The sequence below is a fragment of the Ptychodera flava genome, chromosome 3 (assembly GCF_041260155.1).
Source record: "Ptychodera flava strain L36383 chromosome 3, AS_Pfla_20210202, whole genome shotgun sequence".
NCBI lineage: Eukaryota > Metazoa > Hemichordata > Enteropneusta > Ptychoderidae > Ptychodera > Ptychodera flava.
In genome coordinates this window covers 33480897-33504016 of record NC_091930.1, presented here as the reverse complement: position 1 = coordinate 33504016, position 23120 = coordinate 33480897, and the positions used below count along the sequence as shown (strand labels likewise).

At 37.5% G+C, this 23120-nt stretch overlaps 2 protein-coding genes across 4 annotated transcripts; both read left to right on the top strand.

Moving 5' to 3' along the window:
- Positions 1–11038: 11038 nt before the first annotated feature.
- On the top strand, positions 11039–18093 carry LOC139126285 (organic cation transporter protein-like). Of its 3 annotated transcripts, none has more exons than XM_070692336.1 (7): positions 11039–11142; positions 11505–12022; positions 12621–12724; positions 13026–13180; positions 13515–13683; positions 16845–16998; positions 17366–18092. In XM_070692336.1, exons 2-7 carry the CDS (start codon positions 11603–11605, stop codon positions 17489–17491), a joined length of 1128 nt encoding a protein of 375 aa, XP_070548437.1. In that variant the 5' UTR covers positions 11039–11142; positions 11505–11602; the 3' UTR covers positions 17492–18092. The 3 variants fall into 3 exon arrangements, with proteins under 3 accessions (XP_070548437.1, XP_070548444.1, XP_070548430.1); XM_070692343.1 differs by having other exon boundaries at positions 11073–11142; positions 11724–12022; positions 17366–18093; XM_070692329.1 differs by lacking the exon at positions 11039–11142 and having other exon boundaries at positions 11156–12022.
- Positions 18094–19198: 1105 nt separating this feature from the next.
- LOC139126272 (organic cation transporter protein-like) lies at positions 19199–22765 on the top strand. The gene is made up of 3 exons (XM_070692320.1): positions 19199–20058; positions 21344–21458; positions 22428–22765. The coding sequence occupies exons 1-3, from the start codon at positions 19854–19856 to the stop codon at positions 22654–22656; spliced, it is 549 nt and encodes a 182-aa protein (XP_070548421.1). The 5' UTR covers positions 19199–19853; the 3' UTR covers positions 22657–22765.
- Positions 22766–23120: the final 355 nt, after the last annotated feature.

Below are 23120 nucleotides of genomic sequence, written 5' to 3'. Positions count from 1 at the left end.
GTGAGTGAATTAGTGAGTGAGTGTGTCAGTAAATAAGTGGGTAAGTGGGCAAGTAAATAGGTTAGTTAGTTAGTTAGTTAGTTAATTAGTTAGTTAGTTAGTTAGTTAGTTAGTTAGTTAGTTAGTTAGTTAGTTAGTTAGTTAGTTAGTTAGTTAGTTTGTTAGTTAGTTAGTTAGTTAGTTAGTTAGTTAGTTAGTTAGTTAGTTAGTTAGTTAGTTAGTTAGTAGTTAGTTAGTTAGTTAGTTAGTTAGTTAGTTAGTTAGTTAGTTAGTTAGTTAGTGAGTTAGTTAGTCAGTCAGTCAGTTAGTTAGTTAGTTAGTTAGTTAGTTAGTTAGTTAGTTAGTTAGTTAGTTAGTTAGTTAGTTAGTTAGTTAGTTAGTTAGTTAGTTAGTTAGTTAGTTAGTTAGTTAGTTAGTTAGTTAGTTAGTTAGTTAGTTAGGTAGATAGTATGCAAGCAAGCAAGTAACTATCCTAACTAAACATCTAGCCAACTTAGTCAGTTAGTCAGTCAGTCGGTGAGACAGCCAGCAAGCTAGCCGATAAGTCAATAGGACAATCAGTTAATAATGAAAGTTAGCATGCATGTCATTAATAATCTATGTAACTTAAAGCATATGCTAGTAATGACAAATATGTAAGAGGCCAGTCTAGAAGAAACCCTACACGAGCCGATTAGCAAAAACGGAATTAATGAATATGTCACGTGGGAAGTATATCATTAAGTTAGTGTGAAAATATGAATGAGCTATGGGGTATAAGTTGAAAATAATCGTGTTATCAGCTTTAACTATTAGCAGAGTTATTGGTCAATACTTTCGATGGAAGAAGTATGAGACGCTCTTCTGTCAATAGTTTTCTTTCAACTTGCCTTTTACAGTCACAGTAAACATACAGCAAGCCTTATTCCCAGAAGGATCCACCGCTTCATATGACACTGTTGTAAGGCCTATGGTAAAGTTACAACCCGGTTGATGACTCCCGGACACGTGGACAGTACCAGAATTGTCAGAGGCATTCGGAGGTGTCCATGATAGCTGGATAGTAGGTATATCGAGGTAAATGTTTGCTGTTATGTTTGGGGGACAGGCAACGACAGGGCTTTCGATATCTAAGGAAAGAAAGGAAACAGTTGACAATATAATATCAATATGATATCATATATCTCTATGCGGATGTTGTCAAAGAGTTTGAACGAATACCCATGGCAGAACATTAACAAAAGTATTCGACTCAAACATAAAAAAACTATGATATTTTGACAAAGAAATATCATCGATTTTCATGATTTTTCAAATAATCTTGTTAATGTCTTGCCATGGGTATTCGTTAAAACTCTTTGACAACATCCGCATACAGATATACAGACACGGCATAATTTGTCTCCGGCCGACCAAATAGTATCCTGTGAATAATGAACAATTACAGTTTTGCTTCTTTTGTCTACTTTACCTCGAACAACTCCGGATATTGTGGAGGGCCTTTCTGTGAGCTCTGGTATGCTATGCTTTAACCAGCACTTTCCAGCATCGAAACCGGACTTGACATACACCCAAGCCTTACACCCATCCGTTTCCACACAGGCTGTACAGCATTCGTTATATGTAGCGATCAGCATGTTGGAGATATCTGATCCCCACCGATCAGTATTGTCATCAAAAGAACATACGGGCGTATCTACAATGAAAAAATTAAAGGATTAATAAAGTATGTATGTATGTATGTATGTATGTATGTATGTATGTATGTATGTATGTATGTATGTATGTATGTATGTATGTATGTATGTATGTATGTATGTATGTATGTATGTATGTATGTATGTATGTATGTATGTATGTGTGTGTGTGTGTGTGTGTGTGTGTGTGTGTGTGTGTGTGTGTGTGTGTATGTATGTATGTATGTATGTATGTATGTATGTATGTATGTATGTATGTATGTATGTATGTATGTATGTATGTATGTATGTATGTATGTATGTATGTTAGGTTTCGCTAAATAATTATGGTGGACATCTAAGCTTTTGAGAGGAGCTATTCGTTGAGAGGTAGCACTTTCCGGACAAAAGTGAAAACATCAAAATCTGCAACAACTTTGACAAGCGCATTAGCAAATTGGCGGCAATAGGGTAGCCATTTTGAATCGTTCATTCACATCTGTATAACCTCAAGCAAGGTCTATGTTTTGCTCGTGTTCACCGATTCAAGTATCCATATTGAAAATTGTGTATTTATAATTTATGTTCTTTTTGGTTCGAAATAATAAATTACGAAAATGACAAAAAATATATGTTGTTGAAAACGTGAGAAACCCAAATGGTGGGCGCGAAATGTCGCCTACAGCAGAGATTGTGTTTGCCAGGGGTCACATACTGAAAGACTCTCTAGGTAGGTAATAATTATCCATGCCGCGCTGCAATCTCTGTGTTGAGATTGATTCAGTTGTACACATAGAGCGAAACTGACGTTAGTACACTTGCGACGATAAGTAACTGAAAAATTGAAAGTAAACACAGTGACAAAGTATTCATCAATATACTAGTAAATGTACAGTGCTCGTTACTTAACCATGTGATTGGCTCCACGCTAACCATACCTGGTGACAATGCTACTTTAGGGCTCGCAAGAAACATGGTAGATGCTCTAAGCAGGACAGAGATGGCCATACGCCCAATAAAGAAGGAATGGAAATCAATTTACATTCTATATATTGAACTGGCAAATAGTCCTTACTCTATGACTTCACTCTATGTTCCTTTACATTAACAGCATTCATGTTACCCTCTCACTAAAAGCAACAAGACTATTGTTACACTATTTCCCACGTTAACGTTTGCCACTGCTTAGGAACACGTCAAACACCTAATTCAATTCATTCAATTCAATTCAATAGAACTTATTTATCCCAAACATGGGCAATTAAAAAGCGTGGCTCAAATACAACATCAAAAAAATATATATAATACAAATTTACAAAATGGTAGGAGACGCAGGACTATACAAAAAACAGTTTAGGAATCATTTAAAAGCCGCACAGCGGTTGGAATGAATGACAACTTGCGCCGGTTTGACCTGCAAGCCGGGTATCTAAAACGCCGACCAGAGGGAAGTGTGTCGAACTCTGCTGATAAAATATGATCACAAGACAAAAGAATTGAGCGGGCTTTCCTGAGTACTTGCTGATTATAAAACGTAGAAAGACTTCTCTGGGGTATACCAATTAGTTTTGAGCTAAGTGAAACAATTCTATCAAGTGAAGTTTTGTTTTTAACAGACAGATTTTGATACCAACAAATGAATGAAAATGAGATAACGCTTTCAATGTAAGATTTATAAAAAAGAGATAAAATTTGTCTATCAACCATGAATGAACGCAGTTTCCTTAAAAAGTACATCTTTGCTGCCCCTTCTTCAGTATAGCATCGGTGTTATGATCCCATTTCAATTTGTTGTCAAATATTGAACCAAGGTATGTATACTTCGAAACAATCTCGACTTCTTGATCGTGAACAATGGACGTAGGAGGTTGCGTTCTTGCCTCCTAAAATCAATTATCATTTCCTTAGTTTTCTTAACATTTAAGTTTAGATACGAATTATCACACCACTCAACAAACTCACTAAGAGCGGGACCATGATGACATTCTGATCCCTGTAGAAGTGTAAGCAGAGCACTATCGTCAGCAAACTTAACAAGAGTGGCTACCTTCATGTGTACTTCTACAATCGTCAGTATAAAGGATGTACAACAGAGGAGACAGAACGCAACCCTGAGGAGAACCTGTATTTGTTTGAATGATACTTGACAAAATACCATTGACAAACACCCTTTGTGATCTATTGTAAGAAAGTCAATAATCCAAAGTACAAGTTGATTGCTAAAATAGGCACTGTCATTAAATATGTTTTCATCCGCGTTTGAAAGACGTCATCTACTTAAAACTGAAATCCGTCAAACATTACCCAGCTGAGGTTTAAAGGAAGATACGTCTTCTGTTTATGAGTTATGAGAAACGTGCGTCCCTAGTCATACTAGCAAAATAAAATACCATTGTTTGAACGGTCGCAAAATAATTTATTTTTGGTACTTGATATTCCAAACTGTAGTAACATTTCTCTTCGATTTGGCAATCATCGACTCGTATATGTCAACGAGGGCCTTTCTTAATTAAAGCTATGTCTCTTTGTTGAAAAGGGATGGGATGCGCTGGCAAGTAATCTCCGGGGAAATTAAACTCGTTGTCTGCGGTTTTTATGAGTGTTAATACAGCCAATTTATATATAGAAGTTCTTATACACTCACATTCTAATCAATCGTGTTTCACTTATCTAATTAAAGTACAATTGTATGCTTTATTATCCTCAATTAGCTGAAATTTCTCTTTCTACTCATTTAAGAGCTTGAAATGAATTGCGATGAAAACCATTACGTCAGAAAGGCCAAAATGGAAAACAAAATTGTTGTTCTTGTTTTGGGGGGTTCTGCCTCAGAGATGGCGAGCGATTTTTTTTACAAACAAGCAAAATAGAATATTATTTACATTATTACTGATTAATTTGAGTCTAGATTATACAAACTGTCCCTAACAATAAAGGCATAACATACACAGGAAAAGTTGACAGAACAAATTTGGAGCATGACACGCTCCAAGAAGAACTTAAAAAAAATATAAGATATGCACACAACAAAAATCCCCACAAGCAAAACAGTTGCAAATTGTCTTTCAACGTCCTAAAGGCGTGGTCTTACACTTATGGGTTTTTTCAGTTTTCTTTGCGCCGGATCGTTGAGGGCCTGTACACATCGTCGGGAAAACGCATTGCACCTGACACATGATACTTTATTAATTGTATATATAACGCATATCTCTGTATATGGAACATTTCAATACGTTGACATCGCGCAACCATGCATGCATGTTTTCATCGCGATAAATTTATATGCTGTCAATGCACTTCTCGATCAAAGTTATTCACATTTTATCATTAGGTAACTTTTTGAAGAAATTCCCCGCATGCATCATCTAGACTTGCGTTGAGCAACATCGTTGGACTTAATTGACAGCCGTCACTTCGAATGCTGTAAGTGGTCAAAGTGATATCCACGATGCACTAAACTTTACGAAACTGAGATATTCGACTACCGTTGCATTGTAAAACGTAAATATACTGACACAATTCAACTTGGTTATATCGCCCTGCTCGGACTCCATACAAAAGTCCCGCAGACGAGAAAACCCGAGACATTGAAGGACACTTTAACCCACAGCACTAAAATAATTTCAATGCGTTATTATACATTTGCAGCAATAGAAAAAAAAAGAAATTTCAAACTTTGTTGAAATAGAAGCAGCGACTCTGAGGGACAATTTCTTTGTTATTCCTAACCGAAGCAAATCCAGCTTAATTAAAGTTGCTAGCACTACACTTTATGTTATTTGGCACAAAACCGATAATGCCCAAGAATTTTGCCATTTTTGAGACGCGGCGAGTGCAAAGAATTTCCCAGCTATCGACAAATTACAATCGTCAAAACGACAACGTTTTTCTTTTTAAACGCAAAGGATTCTATAAGCGGTACTGCAGCTGTACATTTTGCCTGCAACATTTCAGAACGTTGTAGAGGTTTGCGTTGAAGCGTTGACAATACGGGAACTAGTCTTACGGTGAAAATTGCACTGTCAGGAGTAGCTATCGTCTGCCGGTAATATCAGTGTGTCAACTCTGCGGTAATTGAAAGATTGTCTGGAAGGAGGTAACACGTAGTCAAAACAACACTACCCGATTCTTAAAGACACATTTTGCAACTAGGATGATGCGTTCCGGACAGTTAGCGAGAAAGTGTGGATGTGAAGTGTCATTGTGACCGCGCGTATATCTCCTTCCAGACAATATTTCAACTTTCTCAGATTGATATACAGTGGTCTACTGACATTACCGCCCAGACGATAATTACGCCTGGCTGTGTCGGCAACTCCTCAATGTAGACGGTATGCCGAGTTCCTGTATTGCCAATGGTTTAACGCAAACCACTGTAAAATGTGTCTCCTGAATCAAAATTCAAATGATTTCAGTGGCATCTCATAGGGACATATTTACTAAGAGATAGAGTCATTTTAAAGTAGGCAAGAGCCACTGGTAGTGTACACAAATTAAAGTGACAACCAAAGGGCTGCGAGGGTGTCTTCTCAGCTTCTTTAACAAAAACACAGGATAAAATGCATAACATAATTTGCTAAGATAATCTATTTGGAATGCAAATAAACATTTTCAAAATCACCATTCATTTCTACCAGCAAATAGTAATTGTGATATTATGAGGATGAAATCAAGAAAGAAGAGAACTGTTGTTCACATAGTAGCTTACTTCATTTGCCACGGGTAGTGTAATACCTGTTGAACTAACATAACTTACCATGGTATGCGGTGGTCAAAGACGATGCGTTCGCAAACTATGCCTTGTAGTGTTGATGTACGAATAATGCCTCGGATATGTCCCCTAAAGCGTTCAGAAATATTAAAAAGGGTGAAGAGAATTTTGGTATCCTGAAAAACCCGACAATGTTACTTACCTTCAGTCGTCTGGCAGCCGTCTGCGTTGCTCATAAAGAAAATCGATAACAAACATACCATGAAGGTTGTGCGTGATCGTAATCCAGAAGTCATGGCCAAGGTTATTCCGAATGTCGCTCTCATCGGGAACGTCAAACAGAATGACTGAGCGAGCAAATCGTTTACTTATTCATGAGACATTAATAGATAAAGCTACTTGTGATAAATCGTACTGTCGACAAACATGTTAATATGCAAATATAGCACCTACGTCTCATAGCAGTAGCAGTGAGTAGGAAACAATTTTGACACCTTGACAAATTCGGAGTCCAAGATATTGGGCGAAAGCCTGGCAATTAAAACGTGCATATAACTGACATCTCTGACAAGTCCGCATTCTGCACATAAATAAGGGGATAAATTACAACGAAAACTGTCAAGAGCCTGTACTATATTTGTAGGGGGACGTGAAGTGTCGGTATGGTCCCAAAACCCACATTTGGTCATACCTTTTTGTGAGCAGGAACGAAATAAATGTTTAACGAATGCGCTAGACGACAAATGAACAATTCTATGAATTTCTCGAGCCATGAAAATACCCAAAATAAAGTTATGAACCATCATTACGTCAATTTAACATAGTGACAAATATGTAAACGGTGACCCACTTTACCCATAAATTGGTGTAAACTCTTTCGGTCGAGTTATTGCCCATTGTACAACTAGCAACATCACTACCTATTCAAGTCACTTATACCGCTTGTGATCTGACAAGATCCTCATATTTACATGATGCGTAAATATCCATATATAATTTACAGCATGATAGGTCAATAATACCTGTGTTGGGTCAAAAGCTGTGCTTGGACCATAAAGGCTCACAACTACAGTTTCTTAATAATTAATAAGCTCTCTTGGTCAAAAATTAACATAGGGCGAAACTGGAGGTCGTTTTTAACTTTCTTATGGCAATGGCCCCTTGGACATGCAGAGACACTGTAGGAACCACACTGTAGATAACATAAGTGGTCTCCGGTATGTAGTCACTTACATAGCCATTGGGTAGTTGTATTGTGCATCCAATAAAACAACTGTGCGCTTTCCGTGAAATGCGACACGCATGACTACGTCAATTAATTATCATTATTATTATTCATCCTTACTTAAACCCGATAATTCCATAGTTGAAACACCTCTTTTCATGGAGGTCGAATAGATAAAAGGAAATTATATAACAGCACAAAAAACTTGAAAAACAAAAAACACAGAAGTAGAAATAGCAAAAAATAAATCTACGAAGAAGCATCAGACAAGTACATAGAATACAGAAGGTTATAACAAGATTTCTTTAAACTAGTCATTGACTCAGAGTCCCTGTTGGATATGGGGAGATTGTTATATTCATCCACAACCGCAACAGACATGGTGTTTTGATAAAGAATTGTACATGCTTTGGTAACTTTAAGGAGGTTCTGATTGGAAGAACGCAGTGATCTGGGAGGGATATAATTATTGAACATACTAGTTATATAATCAGGAGTTAAATTGTTTGTCGCTCTGTAAATTTGGGCCATACGGTTGAAACAGAGTTTCAAGTTAAACGGCAGCCAATGAAGCTGAGTATACATTTGATAAGTGGAAAGAGGCAGAACTGTGTCAAGAATAAGTCTCATTGTACGTCTCTGTAGACGCTCCAATGCATAGATATTGCTATTGGTAGAAAAGCTCCAAACATTAGAACAGTAATTGACATGTGGGGAGATGAACAGTTATAGAATAGCTTGCGTGAGTGGAGAGGAAGAATTTTTTGATGCGTGCCAATAGAAACAATTTGGAATCGATTTTGTTTTCAATGGTTGGAATGTGTTCACACCAGTCTAGGTTATTAGAAATGGTGACCCCTAGTAACCTGACAAATTTTCAACTATTTTTAGATCAGCGTTCAGGTTAGTAGATATGGTGTTTAAGGACAATGTTTGAAATATTAAGTGTGGTGTCGTCTGCAAAGGAAGTACAGAATCAATTTTCAAGGTGAAGGGGCAAATCGTTAACATAAATAACAAAGAGCAATGGCCCCAGTATGGAACCTTGCCGCACACCGACACTGACATCAATTACATCTGAGTTTGTACGTTGAAATAAATCTGATTGTGTTAAAACATACAAATCTTATAATAACTGTCATTAATTTGGCCCTTGCTTGCCACTATGTTGCAATTGCCACTATGATGCAAATCACAATGGCAATCTTAAGGTAGTATGCACCTCGAAAGTGAAAGACTTAAACTTTTGCTCTAACTTTCCTCAAGGAATCTTTCAATCATTATCTTTCAAAATCAAGAATAAAAACAGGGGGTCACCATGCAAATTTTGGTACTAGAGAAACAAATTACCCACGATTTGCCAATATTAGAAATTCAAAATGGCCGCCATATCCCTGTGTTAATTCTATGGAGAAAAATAAAAAAATTCGAATTTCGAAAAATAAAGCCGGTAAAAAGTTTTCTTTCACCAAGAACTTTAAAATGAACCCCCACATATTGTATATCAGAAGAGAATTGTAAAAGTTTGAGAGTCCGAGGTGCGTTCTATCTTAAATCAATCCATGGCACTGTAAATGATACATGTAATATATTCAACGCACATTAATCATGGCGTGCTAAAGAACTCGGTAGCCCAAATGCTGTCATGTCCGAAAATTGTTACAGCTAGCTAGCTAAAAAAGTAAATGCGTAGAATTGTGTAAATATGTGACCGACGACACGTACAGCGCTCGATTTTCAGAATAAATTTATAATGCAAAGTGTATTAACCCTTTGCCCCCTAACCCCCTGGTACCCTATGACGTCATGCGGACATTTATGTCCGAGTCGGGTTCAAAGGGCAAAGGGTTAACGAGAGTCATTATCAATTGGGAACATTCATTGGTCTAAACTTGAGCATTGTATAGAAGAATACATTTGCTTTGATATGGCTTCCCAATAGCCATTCTCTGTCTAAAAAGGATTTGGATTTTTGCGGTTTAAGGTAGTATGCGCCTCAAAAATTAAAGACTTTGTTGAACCTTTTGCAAACAAAACTTTCAACTATTCTGTTACCAAATAAAGAATGAAAATCAGGAATCACGGTGCAAGTATTGGTAATAGACAAAAAAACAACCTTGATTTACCGATCTTTGGAATTCAAAATGGCCGCCATTTATGTGTTAACTCTATGGGCAGAAAAGACACTCTTCGATTTACGAAAAACTAAAACGGTCACCTTGAAAATGTTTTGTTGTTCAAGAGCCTCAAAATGAACACTCAGAAGTAGCAGATCAGAACTGAAAAGTGTTAGAATTTTAAATTCTGAATATTTCTTCCGAAGTGCATTCTACTTTAGACGGACATCGATTAAATCGACTTAAAAGAACAGACAAATCTTGTATTTTAATCGGTTATTCAAGGGACGAAGCACAACCCTTCTGCACAAAAAACAATCGTTCTGGTTACCAGGGACTATCTTTACACACTAGGTTGAACGACCCACCCAAGGCCGATGAAAGCTCATTGTAATGGTGGCAATTGTGGGACAGTGGCAAATTGAACTAAGATCAGCCACTTAAAAAAAGATAGGGTAAGTGGAAAAACGACATCCCCGTGTCCATAGTCCGGTGACCTCGCCTACTTTTGATTTCGTGATCATAAAGAAGCGGGAAAGGTTTTGGAACAGTAACCATCGTAATAAATTGAAAACCTCTGCTTACCAAAAAATCCCTCAAACTTGGATGTGAAGCTATAAGGTGTAGTATGTTTAAAGATCGCACAAAATAAACTTATAGCAAGTATACGAGGAGTTGGTGTTCGACAATGTCTGGCATTAGTTCATGAATGTCTCCCTCTGTGGTTTTGTAAGAGAAGGAAATATATTCCTCTTTTTCTTGGAACAATCATTTAATGCAAAGACAACAGAAGTCGAGGTCATGAATTTGAGGCTAATCGGAAAAATGCTTCGGCCGAAAGTGTTCAATACATATGAAATGAAAACTAACTTGAACTCGGTCGCAGATAGACTCAAACTTTTGCGCAAATTTTCCTAAACGAAGCTTTCAAGCATTTTCTCACCAATCAACTTGATAAAATCGACACTGGATATATTCGTCTAGTCTGTTAAAAATACTTGTGTCGATTTTAATATTAGCAGGCTGAGCTTAATTACTCAACCTAAGATGTCCACATTGTAATCAACAAACAGGGTTTCGTAAGCAGCTCGAAAGCTTATATCGCAGCTCAAAACTAGCCAAGTGTGTGGCTTACGCAAAATGAATATACATGGATGTATTAACCCGCGCTATTTGCATAGGGGGTTCACAATATTCTTTAGTTGGACGCAATTATGAAAATGACAAAGCCGTTGTCTCCTGTATCGTAATAGCATGTCACTGTCGAATGACCTTCCCAATGCCCAGCCGTTGAGCCACACATTCATACATATGCCCTTGAGTGTGTCATGTGACATGATGCAATCACTATAGAGCACGTATTCGTTCGGCTGACTGACTGTCCAGGAATGAGCCCTCGGTTATAACACATGAGTTGGTTGACAGCTGAGAAAGGTGAGTGGCCGCGTTTCTCTTTGTTTATCAATCTCTCTTCCACGTTTTATCTGGATTCGACACCTTCTCGGTTTCCATTTCTGTTTAACGACGTCTTCAAAATTTTAGTTCGTCATATATATTTATAAACATTGCAATTATTACCACATCATCAGAACTGCCACCGAGGTAGAACACATTATTTTCCATTCTTACCATTGCATTGCAGTTGGTTTGTTGTGATTCAAGTTGAATTACAGCGAAACTAATTAAGATATTACGTTCGATTTACCAACTTGAGAAACACAGACGCATCAAGAATTGGAATAAAACGTTGTTGTGTCGTTAAAATATCCCTTGTTTTATTCTTTGTGACGTCGTAGAATCACTGCTACTGCTAAAGTAAAAGTCGAAGACCGCGAATGTAGTGATCGAGATTGTGAGTAACTATCAGCAAAATTATTGCTTCATATGTGTCAGCATGATCGTTTACGACGATGTTTTGAAGAATGTTGTGGGTGAATTTGGGGTGTATCAGAGAGTTTGCTGTTTTCTCCTCGCCCTTTTCAACGTTTTATCAGCATTCGGGGCTGTGTCGCCAGTTTTTATTCAGCCTGACACCGACCACTGGTGCAGAATTCCAGAATCGGATGACTTGATAGCGACATGTCGGGCTCTCAATAGGACTACAGATTGTGTTTCCATGGTCAAACATCTTAGCATTCCTAAGGAGAGGTACGACGATGGCTGTCAGACTAGCTGGAAGTTCAGCAACTGTCGCCGATACAACAACATTTCCACTGACTTTCGTGAGCTCTTAGTCAATAATTCTGTGACCATCGGCTGCGACCATGGCTGGGAGTACGACACGTCTCAATACATATCTACAGTTATTCACGAGGTAAGACTCATTCGACTTCTTTCGTTATCACTTCAGACGTGAACAATATTTAAAAAAAGCAGTTGTCCTTGAGAAACTACACGCTGATCACGAAACTAATCTTTATGCTTGAACGGTTACAAACTTTTTCTGATGCCGCATAAATGTTTTAAGTTCGCAAAAAAGGAATGCAAAATTTTAAAGAATGCATTTGTTCTTTTGAAACAGTTGAAAATTTGATGTTCTCACTTTCTGATAATTTGTGTTATCAATTATTTTATGCTACTTCCGAACAATTATTATTATTTCACAAGAAATGAGATAACTGCTGCAGTGTTCGAATTGTCAAAATCGTGGCAAATGCATCTACCGATCCGTATGTCACCTATTTGTAGTGGCCGCGTTGTCTTCTCTCTGAATTGCGTCGCGTCAATTTCAAATCAAAATCAAAATAACGAAACAGTGTCAACAAGAATAAATGCATGAAATAAATATTATAGTTTGTGGCTCTACAAGATTAATGCATATCAATGTTGTTAAAACACTGGCTTTGCAGAGAGTGCGATTTTGTAGATTAAAAACACTTCCTAATAATGCGGATAACAATCCTCTTTTGCAGTTTGATCTTGTCTGCGATAGGTACTACTTGAACGCTTTGATGACGTCATTACACATGGCGGGATACATGTGTGGAAATATCGTCTTCGGTCCTCTGTCAGACAAGTAAGTCCGATGTAAAAAATCATGACCTTTCTTGGTTTTGAAATCGTCAATTTTTGTACATCGAAAGAGCGACAAAGACCAAGTACATGACTATGCAAGTTAAAACCGAGTCCGCAATCAACTCAAACAAAAAATAAAATAAGCAGAATACAATCCACTTCGATCGAAATAATTATCTAATTTAGGTGGAAAGAGGCATTATTAAGAATATTTGACAAAACATTTTCCAGTGTTATCTAAAAGCGGCAAGTCCTGTTACACATGGTGAACAAAATTTGTTTGTTTTCGTTTTGTAATCTAGAATTGGTCGGATGAAAGTGTTTATGATAGCAATCATTCTGTTTGAGGTTTGCACCCTGATAGAGGCCCTGGCACCAAATCTGGTTGTGTTTGCTGTGTTCCGCTTTGGTGCAGCTATAGCTCTGCACGGAGGCTTCCTTACATCGTTCGTTCTGAGTAAGTATATTGTTCTTACACAGAGTAAAGTAAATTTAAATTTCACAGGCTACTTTATAACTTTTCAGAACAGTTTTACCATGGAGCACATGTTCATAGAGAACTATCTGGAAGTTTTAGTTATTTATGTAAACCATCATGTTGTTGCAGTATTTTGTACCAAGTTACAAAAATACGATATGCATGCCGATACAACATGATGTAGTCACTTGAATCATAATTGACTCACATGCATTATGTCGGTAATGTTTAACACTTATCAGTAACAGTTGAAATATGCTGACTTAAATATGCTGAATTAGAAAGACTTTTGTTTTCATTTTCGTACGATCAGTGACTGAAGCTGTGGGCCCTTCCAAGCGAACCTACGTCGGTGTAATCTTATTTCTCTTCTATTCTTGTGGATACATGGCTTTTGCTTTGATTGGATATCTAATCAGAGAATGGAGATACTTACTACTTGTCATTTCACTTCCTGGTGTATTATTCCTGTCCTATTGGTGGTAAGTAATTAATTTACTCTGTGTAGGCGCCGTCTCTAGATACACAAGTCTCACTCTTAAGGAAACCTGCTTTTAAGATTCTGTCAGTGGTATAGGCCATGCATGCTCCAACCCGTATGTACTCGCACAACTGTTTTTACATACCAAATGTGTTATGTCATATCTGGGTCTATCGCAGCAAGAATAATGCTGAAAAAATGCTGCGCCTGTTATAAGGAGATGTTATTCTCACATTCCTGGCCACTGTGACTGATGAATCAATGGTTAGGAAAGAATCGATCCCACACAATCAGAAATCGTCCAAAACTATGTATAAATGCGCATATACGAAAGCGGTATATTATTACACGATCTCAGAATGTTCAGGGTGCAAAATACAAGGACTGGAATTAAAAAGTAGTTGTGCAAAATTTTAGATAATGTTGTAAGCCGTTTCGTGACAGACTGACAAAAGACGGTCGAGTTTTCAAAATAACAAGTAAATAATGCGCCACTTGGAACATTTTGTAGCCATGTGAGAAAAAAAAATCTCACTCACCAAGGACCTGGTATCAGATTTCTCACACTCGTCGGGGATATTTTGCCAACACTCTCGGTGTGACTATAGTCTAGCGATGATGTCAGTCGATCATACAGAGACCATTTCTACATCTCTGTGACATTGTGTGAAAGAGGGTCAGAGGTAGTCAAAACAACACTACCAGATTCGCCAAAACGACAGTAGCAAATGATATTGTGGCATGTTGTTCCGACTACGCGTGATCCCTATTCAAAACAATGTTTCAACTTTCGCAGAGTTGATTTCTTTTATTTTGACGGTTATTACCACACCTGGCGATGTTGGCAGCTTCTCAGTTTAGACAGTATATCTAGTTCCGTATTACGGGCGGTCCAATGCAAACCGCAGCGCTGTAATATTATGTTGCAGTGTTATTATAACCAGGAATACTTTTTTCTCTATTCACAAAGAAAAGCTGCTTTGGAGGGGAAAACATCTGTATATACAGCTAATGTTGATATCATGCCTTAAAAAGGACGCTCACATAATAAGTATTACTTGATGCAAAATAAATCATTGTTACACTTAAAGGAATATAGTCGTCGGAACTGCGCTCAAAGGTCGTATGGGACCCATACGATCCATGGCAACAATGTATCCAAGGCACAATGATCATTAATGACAGTTAAAACATGTCTGTCATAATCTATCATCGTATAATTTAAATTTTGCAGCTATGATGATGAGGTGCATCTTGATATCGTGCATGAAATACATTGTTTGTAAACAAGTAACTTGCATATGCGCAGTTCCGACGACTATATCCCTTTAAAATGGATACGGTATGTTCTGAATCATTCAATGTAAAACTGGGTAGATAGAATTGCATAGTCAGTAACTTTTAAATGTTTTATCATGATCTTCTTCTTTTTTCAAATAAAGACACCTGTACTTCTCTTTAAACTATGTCGATAATACCTTCTTCAACCTGACGTCACATTTTGTCTGTATACAATGTACAATGTCGTTGTCGATAAACGAATTCTAGTCCAAATTGTAATTAAGTCGTCGACCGTATTTGAAAAGAAAATACATTGAACTAGATGCAGTTGTATGTGAATTTGCAATCGTACATTCTCTGACGATGCAATGACACATCAACCGGTATTATATGTCTCCAAAAATCATGATAACCTGAAAAAGTTTCGTACATAGAACATCTAAACATTTTTCACCCAGGCATGTCTTTGTGTCATCAATATATTTCAGTTGATTCATTATTGTTGGTGAAGTCATTCCAGGTACATTTCCCCTAATAATGAAAGCTAGCAAAATATGATAATCACCGATTATTTTTCAAACGAAGGCTTAATGTCTTCCAATACTGTTACCTCTGATACCAAGGAAATTGTACAATCGACATATGTAGTAAGGTTCATCAATCTCCGCCAAATCACTGAAGTTTTTTTTTTCATTTGCTAATCGCGAAATATTGTAACCGCTGAATATGCTAATGAGCAGTACCCCTGCTAAATAACTTTGAATGATGTCGTTTATTTTCACAACCATCTCTGTAGAGATAAATCGGATCTGATGTGTTGATCCTGAAAAAACCTGACTCTACAAAGTTGCATTTATTGTGAAGCCGCCGATCAATAATTTCAGTTTTTTTGCCAATCCAAAACACAATCCCAGTACTGTAATTGAGTCAAATCCGATGAACCCTTCTTGAAGATTCGCGCCAGACAGACAAACTGACGGACTGTCTAACAACAGTGGGACAATATGGACTGTGTCTGAACGTGTCTGCAAAAATCGAAATGGCATTATTGTGTTTTTAGTGGCAAGGTCAATACTCCCTAGAATACAGGCTTATGAACAAAATCGAAAGCTCGATTTCCAGCAGTGGCCTTGCTGAGCTTTTACCTACTCCCAAGTGATTTCTATGACAGGATATAAATAGAATCCTGGGTCCCGTTTGTAGCCTGGTCACTGGTGCTTATGTAATACCACTTCGCACACTGCGACAGATCGTTCAACCATGTTGTCGGCACACGGAGGACATCCCTTTGTATGTGTAATTCAAATACAGGATTTCTCCATGTCACCGTGGGAGTCATTTGTTCTTAAGTTATGCCTCGAATATGAAAAAGGACTTAAACTGTTGCTCGAACTTGCGTCAGGGAATCTTTCAACCGTCGGGGACTGCCTTTACAACGTTGGTACAAGCGAAACGAATTAGCTAAAATTTACAGACATTTGAAATTCAAAATTTCCGCCAAGTGTGCGGTAACTCTATGGACAATAATAATAAAATAATAACATTTTCTATTTTCAAAACACATAAGGTTAAAAACTGTCTTACTAGCCTCGAAATGCTTTAAAAAGAGCCCACAAAGGCTTCAGAACAGAAACATATTGGATAAAAAATTGAGCGTCCGAAAATCTCTCTCTGCCGCCCATTCTGCCTTGACACTCCGTCGCACCACTACTGATAAATCACTACTTTTGATATTTGCACAAGTCTATTTTGTCGGTGATGCCACTTTAACATTTACATGTGAAGGGAATCTCTTTCTGTATCATTTCTCTACACAAGATCACTAGGCTTTTTTACGGCATGAGTACCCCAATTCAATATAATCTTCTTACATTGTCGCAGGATAATCCCCGAGTCTGCTAGGTGGCTCCTTGCAGTGGGAGATATTCGTCGAGCGGAGAGAATATTAAAAAAGACGGCAAGGATGAACAGAAAGTCAATTCCTGATGATGTGTTTCCTGCACGGGAAGTGGAAGAGGATGTCAAGAAACCAGTTGTAAGTATTGCTATGTTTGGATTTCTTCAATGATTCAGAACATGAAAGATTTGCGCTAACAAGGCATTTGGAAACCCAAGTTATTTAGGACAATAGCATCATTGCTTTACGCTTTGATCTTTTCAGTTTGTAAGTACTCATTTTTGGGTGTTTTGAACACAGTGGGCGATGCCTTTCGACAGACTGAAACCTATAAGTAAGCAATAAGGAATTTGCGTATAACTAATGCTGACAGACCAAATAACCTTTAAATGGGTCTGTTATATCAGACAGTCATACGTAACTTTAACCTTTTACATTCTTAACATTGTATATTCTAGATGTAAAGTCATTATTGTATCTACTCAATATATGTTCATACATTTAGGACCAAAACGACAACAAATCAGGCTGTAAGAGAGTTCGTGTTGGCGATATATTTCGATTCAAAACCACACGCAAGCGTTGCTTGATAATGTTTTACGCTGGGTATGTATACAGATTATTCCATTAGAAACTCCTGACCTCAACAATGAACTAAAAAGTGTCTTTATTATGTGAAACAATTTCTATGGCTTATGATTTATGAATTTTCATAATGTAGATGCTCGAGTCATCAAAATCCATGCTCTCATAGAACGGTATGTCTTCGTTTACCTAGACTGTATTCACAAACGCCTCGGGAGTGGGACGTGGGATTTCGGGGGAACTTGAAAAAATTTACGTGTCAGGGAGGGATCTGAAAAAAATACCTTTAAGGACAGAGTGCTAACATTTGATTTGAATTGGTCCATTCAAGAAATATTTAAACCAGAAAAACAAGAATGACAAAATTAAATAAGGTCTGAAACTTTAGGTACCGGAGGTCAACTTCAGGAACACGCACAGCAAAGGAATGGTTCAACACAGTCCTTCATGGTTTCAGCATGTATGTATCAGTTCATGAACAATGACAGGAAAAGACTCAGTCAGACTCAGTGGATTAGGGTGTTTCAGTTACTGCCGCTACCCCCTGCCACGGAAGGTCCACTGCATACAAATGAGGTTATGCCACAGAACCTCTGCCTTAATATTGTGTAGGCTGTTTCAGTTACTGCCACCACTCCTACACATTTGCAGGATTTTCCCTCTTTCTTACCTCATTTGCATATTTTGACACTGACATGTTCATTGAACAAATTCACATCTCCATCCCTGGGTCAACTCCTACGCCAAATACTAAGATGGTAGGTGCGGCGCTTTGGGAGTTTTTGATGTGGACGGACATACATCCGCACATATTAACTAATACGGCTAGTTTTCAATCGGATTCGAACCCACAACATACGGCATCAGTCGCCTAGCATACATACAGACAGACAGACAGACATACAGGCGCCACCGACTTACCATATAACCTCGCTTTGGTATTTATACACATACCAAATATGAGCTAAAATAATTAACAGTGCAAAGGGGGATTTGACAATTTATAGAATATCAAATCCATTTTCAAATACCTTTTGACACTTTCATTTTCTGCCATTTTGATTCTCGGCACGGCCTTTGGACGCAAGTTAAGGGTATATTAAACAATTTATTAACTATCAAAGCAGCCACCTTGAAGCAAAAGATTTAGGCTGTCATAATTTATGCTTACCCAACCCGTCTGTTGTGCAAAACTGTCATGTATAATGACCAAAAAGTCCAACTTAACCCTTTCACTAACAATTATGGAGATAACTTACTTGATAGCATTCTCCAATTGACAATACATAGGGTCTAGGTCAGTGTCAAACGTTCATATCTCCGTATGTACATTTTTATCTTTGGGACTTTGACAGAATACAAATTATTCAGAATAGTGCATAGTGTAAGGTCCAACAACCTTTGGAAAAACAATCTCGGAGATAATAACCTATGTGTTATTCGTAGTATCCTGATAGACTACAATTTATAGAGAATCAGCATTTTCAGTGAAATTTCAAAATCAAATTTCACGCACACACATGCACTTCTAACCACATTAGTCTAATCAAGTACATTAATATCAATTATCAAATGTCTATCAATAGACAGATTTAGCTAGTTTTGTAGTGTAAAAAATTGTTCATAGTTTCCTCATAGACTACAATGTATAGTGGATCAACTTTTTCGGCGAAACTCCAAAATCAATTGCTTGTACACATGTGCACATGGAACCACCCTCTTCTTATCAGGTACAATTATGTCAAATATTCAAGCTCAACATATGCACAAATATTGCAAGTTTTATATCGGAAAAAGTATTCACATTTTGTCATGGACTCCCATGTATAGTTGATCAATATTTTTGGCGAAATTCTAAAAATAAATTTCTTGTAAACATGTGCACTTGTAAACGCCCATGCTAATCAAGTACATTTATATCAGTTATCAAATGTTTAAAGATGAACAGATATTGCTAGTTTTATATTGGAAAATACGCGTTCATAGTTTTCTCATAGACTACCATTTAAAGAGAATCAACTTTATCGATGAAATCAAAATATCCAAATCTTTATACACACTTGCACTTTTTTACCTATCACACACATATAAAATAGCTTGTTTTATGAGGCAAATGTTAATAGTTTGCCCACTAGACTTCCATGTATTAAGATTTGATATTTTTGGGCGAAGCACTATATTGGCCACATTTTGCTTTCCTTTTAGGGTGTACTTCAAAATTATAGAAGTGGTACTTGAACACCTTGGGAGTTCCTTAATATTTGAAAAAGTCAGTGAACTGTTTTTGGATTCCCCTTCCAGAGCTGTTTGTCATTGCAGCCTCACATGAATTATCATATACGACTCTTCATCTGGGATTTGACGAACTGTAATCGTTTCATGTCAACACTTTGCAGTTTAGCATTGCTATGGCCTACTATGGTTTCGTCCTCTACATAACAAATCTTGAGGGAAATGACTATCTTAATGTTGCCGTTGCTGGCGCTGTTGAGGTGCCTGGACATTTCATCATAATGGTTCTGGCAGAAACTAAGCTTGGTCGCAGATACACATATCTTGGGGTTTGTATTCTCACCGGAGCAACTGTCATTGGGAGTTTGGTCACGCCAAACTGTAAGTTCTATTCGTGCTGTCGTGTTTGTGAGAGAGAGAGAGAGAGAGAGAGAGAGAGAGAGAGAGAGAGAGAGAGAGAGAGAGAGAGAGAGAGAGAGAGAGAGAGAGAGAGAGGAAGAAAGAGAGAGAGGTAGTTTGCTTTGTTAGGGTTTAGGAAGATCTACGCATATGTCACTGTTTATCGCTAGTACATGTAGACTTTATTAATTTCATGCGAGTTTAATTTAATAGATGATGTTACTAGCAACTCATTCATGGATCAATTACTCTCTGTGATCGATAAAAACTATGACTTACTCATCGTCTGTGCATGATATGGGAACCTTAAGTTTGATTTTACGGGGATTGTCAGGGAAATATAAACCATGTGTAAAATGTAAAAAAAAACTCTCAAATTATTTGTCTTAAGAACGAGATCCTTTTTATTCTTCAACTGGAAATTGTGAACCCCCCTCTAAGCAAAAGTGTATACATCAGCCTGCTTTCGAAATGATGGGGAACTGCATATCAATCAGAGTACCTAATTTCAATACCTCTGAATTTTGTGACGTCATCCGAAGGTTTTTACTGATAATCTATTGTGATAATCTACTGATAATCTATCCAGTGTTGTGGGTCCAGATGTTTTCTTTGTCTTCAATTTCACTGACATTGCCAAAACTATAAAATAATAGCAATGATGTAACCCCTTCAGGTTCATAATGGTCTCAAGTAAACTTTGTGCTCAATAATGTATTCGGCATCGCCATATGCTGTTGTGCAAAGCTTTCAGTCTTCCATTTTGAGCCGGGAGGGGTAGATTATTGCGTAAATATAGTTGAAACACTCAGATTAATATTTCGAGGTGAAATTTCAATTTCATACTTGATGTACACACATGCACTTTTTTAACCATCCTACTCAAGACAAGTAGATTTAAATCGATTGTCAAACATCTTTAAACGCACAGATATTGCTTCTTTTGTTGTTGGAAACAAATTTGTACTCGTATACTAATTAGTTTGCGACATGCTATACCAAGACTTAGACTCCATATTATTTTGGATGAAGATAAACAGCACTAGTCGGCGTCTTTGCATTCATTAGCCGTTACTCCAGACTAACACCGATCCTACAATATGGAGCAAGTGGCTCAATAGTTTTTATACATGTGGAGACTGAAATAGTTAGTAAAATAATTCTGGATCTTTTAAGATATATTTCCTTTTAGATATGCTCGACAGACGTTTTAACTGCAGAAATTTTTGCATCCGCATTATGGTCTGTCTTCTGGTTCTCTCTCTAGGTGGCGCTATATTTTGGGTGCGCTTCGCCCTCAACATGATAGGAAAATCTTCAATCGCCGCTCTCTATTCACTGACGTTCATGTACACTGCTGAGTTAGTTCCTACTTCTGTTAGGTGAGTATTCACAGGCTTTAAGGGCAGAACACGCCTCGGGGACAGACATTCGGGTTTTCAATTTATCAGATTTATTCTGATTCACCACTAGCGGGGGCTCATTTTACAAACATTGGGAAATCGTTGGTAATTTTTCTCTCTGATGCCAAATTTTGCACGATGACCTCTGATTTTTATTCTTGATTTGGTAAGAGAATAGTCCAAGTTTCATTTAGGAAAATTAGAGCGATAGCTTAAATCTTTCACTTTCGAGGTGCATGTTAACTTTTGTTTAATAAAGTGAAAAATAACAATCTAGCGGAGGTATTATTAATCATGTTTGATACTATAGTCGACATGCATCGCGGTTTTGAAATGTTAATATTGATATCTTATCATTTTTGCTGGATATTTTGTATAACACCGGAATGAAAGGGTGAGATTTGAAGTCGTATCTCTTTTGTAAAAATGATCAACAACAATCAGTCAATTTAGCAAAAGTTTAGAATTTATTAAGACATCAAGACATCTCAACATCAATTCAATAAAACTTCAAATCGATACATTGTAGCTGAACAATAAATCACGCGTTCAACTCAGAATGGATTCCACGTAAAATATGATAAGTATAAGTATATAGGTATAAAAAAGTATAATAAAAACAGAGAGTGAAGAAGGAAAACGATATGGAAAGTAAGGAATAATTACTTGTAGATTTTCCAAAGGAAGACAGAGAGTAAAATAATCCATGCCAAAGGCATGGTATCAAAGACACTATCGAAAAACGGTAGGTGAACATTTATCTCCGGCTTAAGCTTCGTCTAACCATGGCCAAACATTTCTTTATGCACAACAACCTAATAGAATATACACCTCGAACACACAATATCATACCCAGAACAAAAACAACCGTAACATGAACACTGTGTGGAGCCGCCTTCCTTTTACTACACTGTATTCACTATAGCGATATCAATGTCACTTTTACAGGTCTCTCGGTGTAAGTATAATGAGCACATTCGCTCTGTTTGGTGGTGTTTTAGCGCCTCAAATTCTCCTCGCAAGGTTGTTATGGAAGCCACTGCCTATGATTATATTTGCCGCTATGCCGATTACCGTGGGGTTTTTGGTGCTGTTACAACCTGAAACCAAAGGGAAAAAGCTTCCACAGACACTTGAAGAATGTGAACAGGAGGAGAAACAGAGTCCCACAGTGTAGAACACTAGTATTCACATACATGATGGTCAGTATGTGCATTTGGTAGAATCAGCCTTTGGGATAGATATTTCAACTCTCAAATTTATACAATATTATTACACCTCACGTATTATTCGGTACTGTGATTGGCTGAGCCTCACTCACGTGATATAGAACAAAAGTGATAGAACATGGCACAGGTGATATAGCCCTGTCGCGTGCACTGATATAGCCCTGTCGTGTGCAGTGATATAGCCCGCTACCACGTTCTGGAACACCGCGCGTCCTTTCTGCGCGTACCACACATCATCGCGTACATTTGCTTGGTATTTTCTGTGAACCAATGGCTTTTGAAAAGGTACAAGAAATTAGCTAGACCTGAAGTACACGACGTTTAGTACATTGAACGAGAAAAGCTTGAACAACACTGTCTTCGTTTTTAGACGTTAATTCAACTTCATGTAGCATTGCGATCGAGGAACAAA

Excerpts from the sequence above, each read along its gene's own strand:
- LOC139126272 (XM_070692320.1), top strand. The coding sequence starts at position 19,854 with ATGGCCTACTATGGTTTCGTCCTCTACATAACAAATCTTGAGGGAAAT. Across the intron at positions 20,059-21,343 it reads GAGTTTGGTCACGCCAAACT|GTGGCGCTATATTTTGGGTG; the intron begins GTAAGTTCTATT and ends TTCTCTCTCTAG. Across the intron at positions 21,459-22,427 it reads TTAGTTCCTACTTCTGTTAG|GTCTCTCGGTGTAAGTATAA; the intron begins GTGAGTATTCAC and ends TCACTTTTACAG.
- LOC139126285 (XM_070692336.1), top strand. The coding sequence starts at position 11,603 with ATGATCGTTTACGACGATGTTTTGAAGAATGTTGTGGGTGAATTTGGG. Across the intron at positions 13,684-16,844 it reads TTATTCCTGTCCTATTGGTG|GATAATCCCCGAGTCTGCTA; the intron begins GTAAGTAATTAA and ends ACATTGTCGCAG. Across the intron at positions 16,999-17,365 it reads AGGATGTCAAGAAACCAGTT|GACCAAAACGACAACAAATC; the intron begins GTAAGTATTGCT and ends TCATACATTTAG.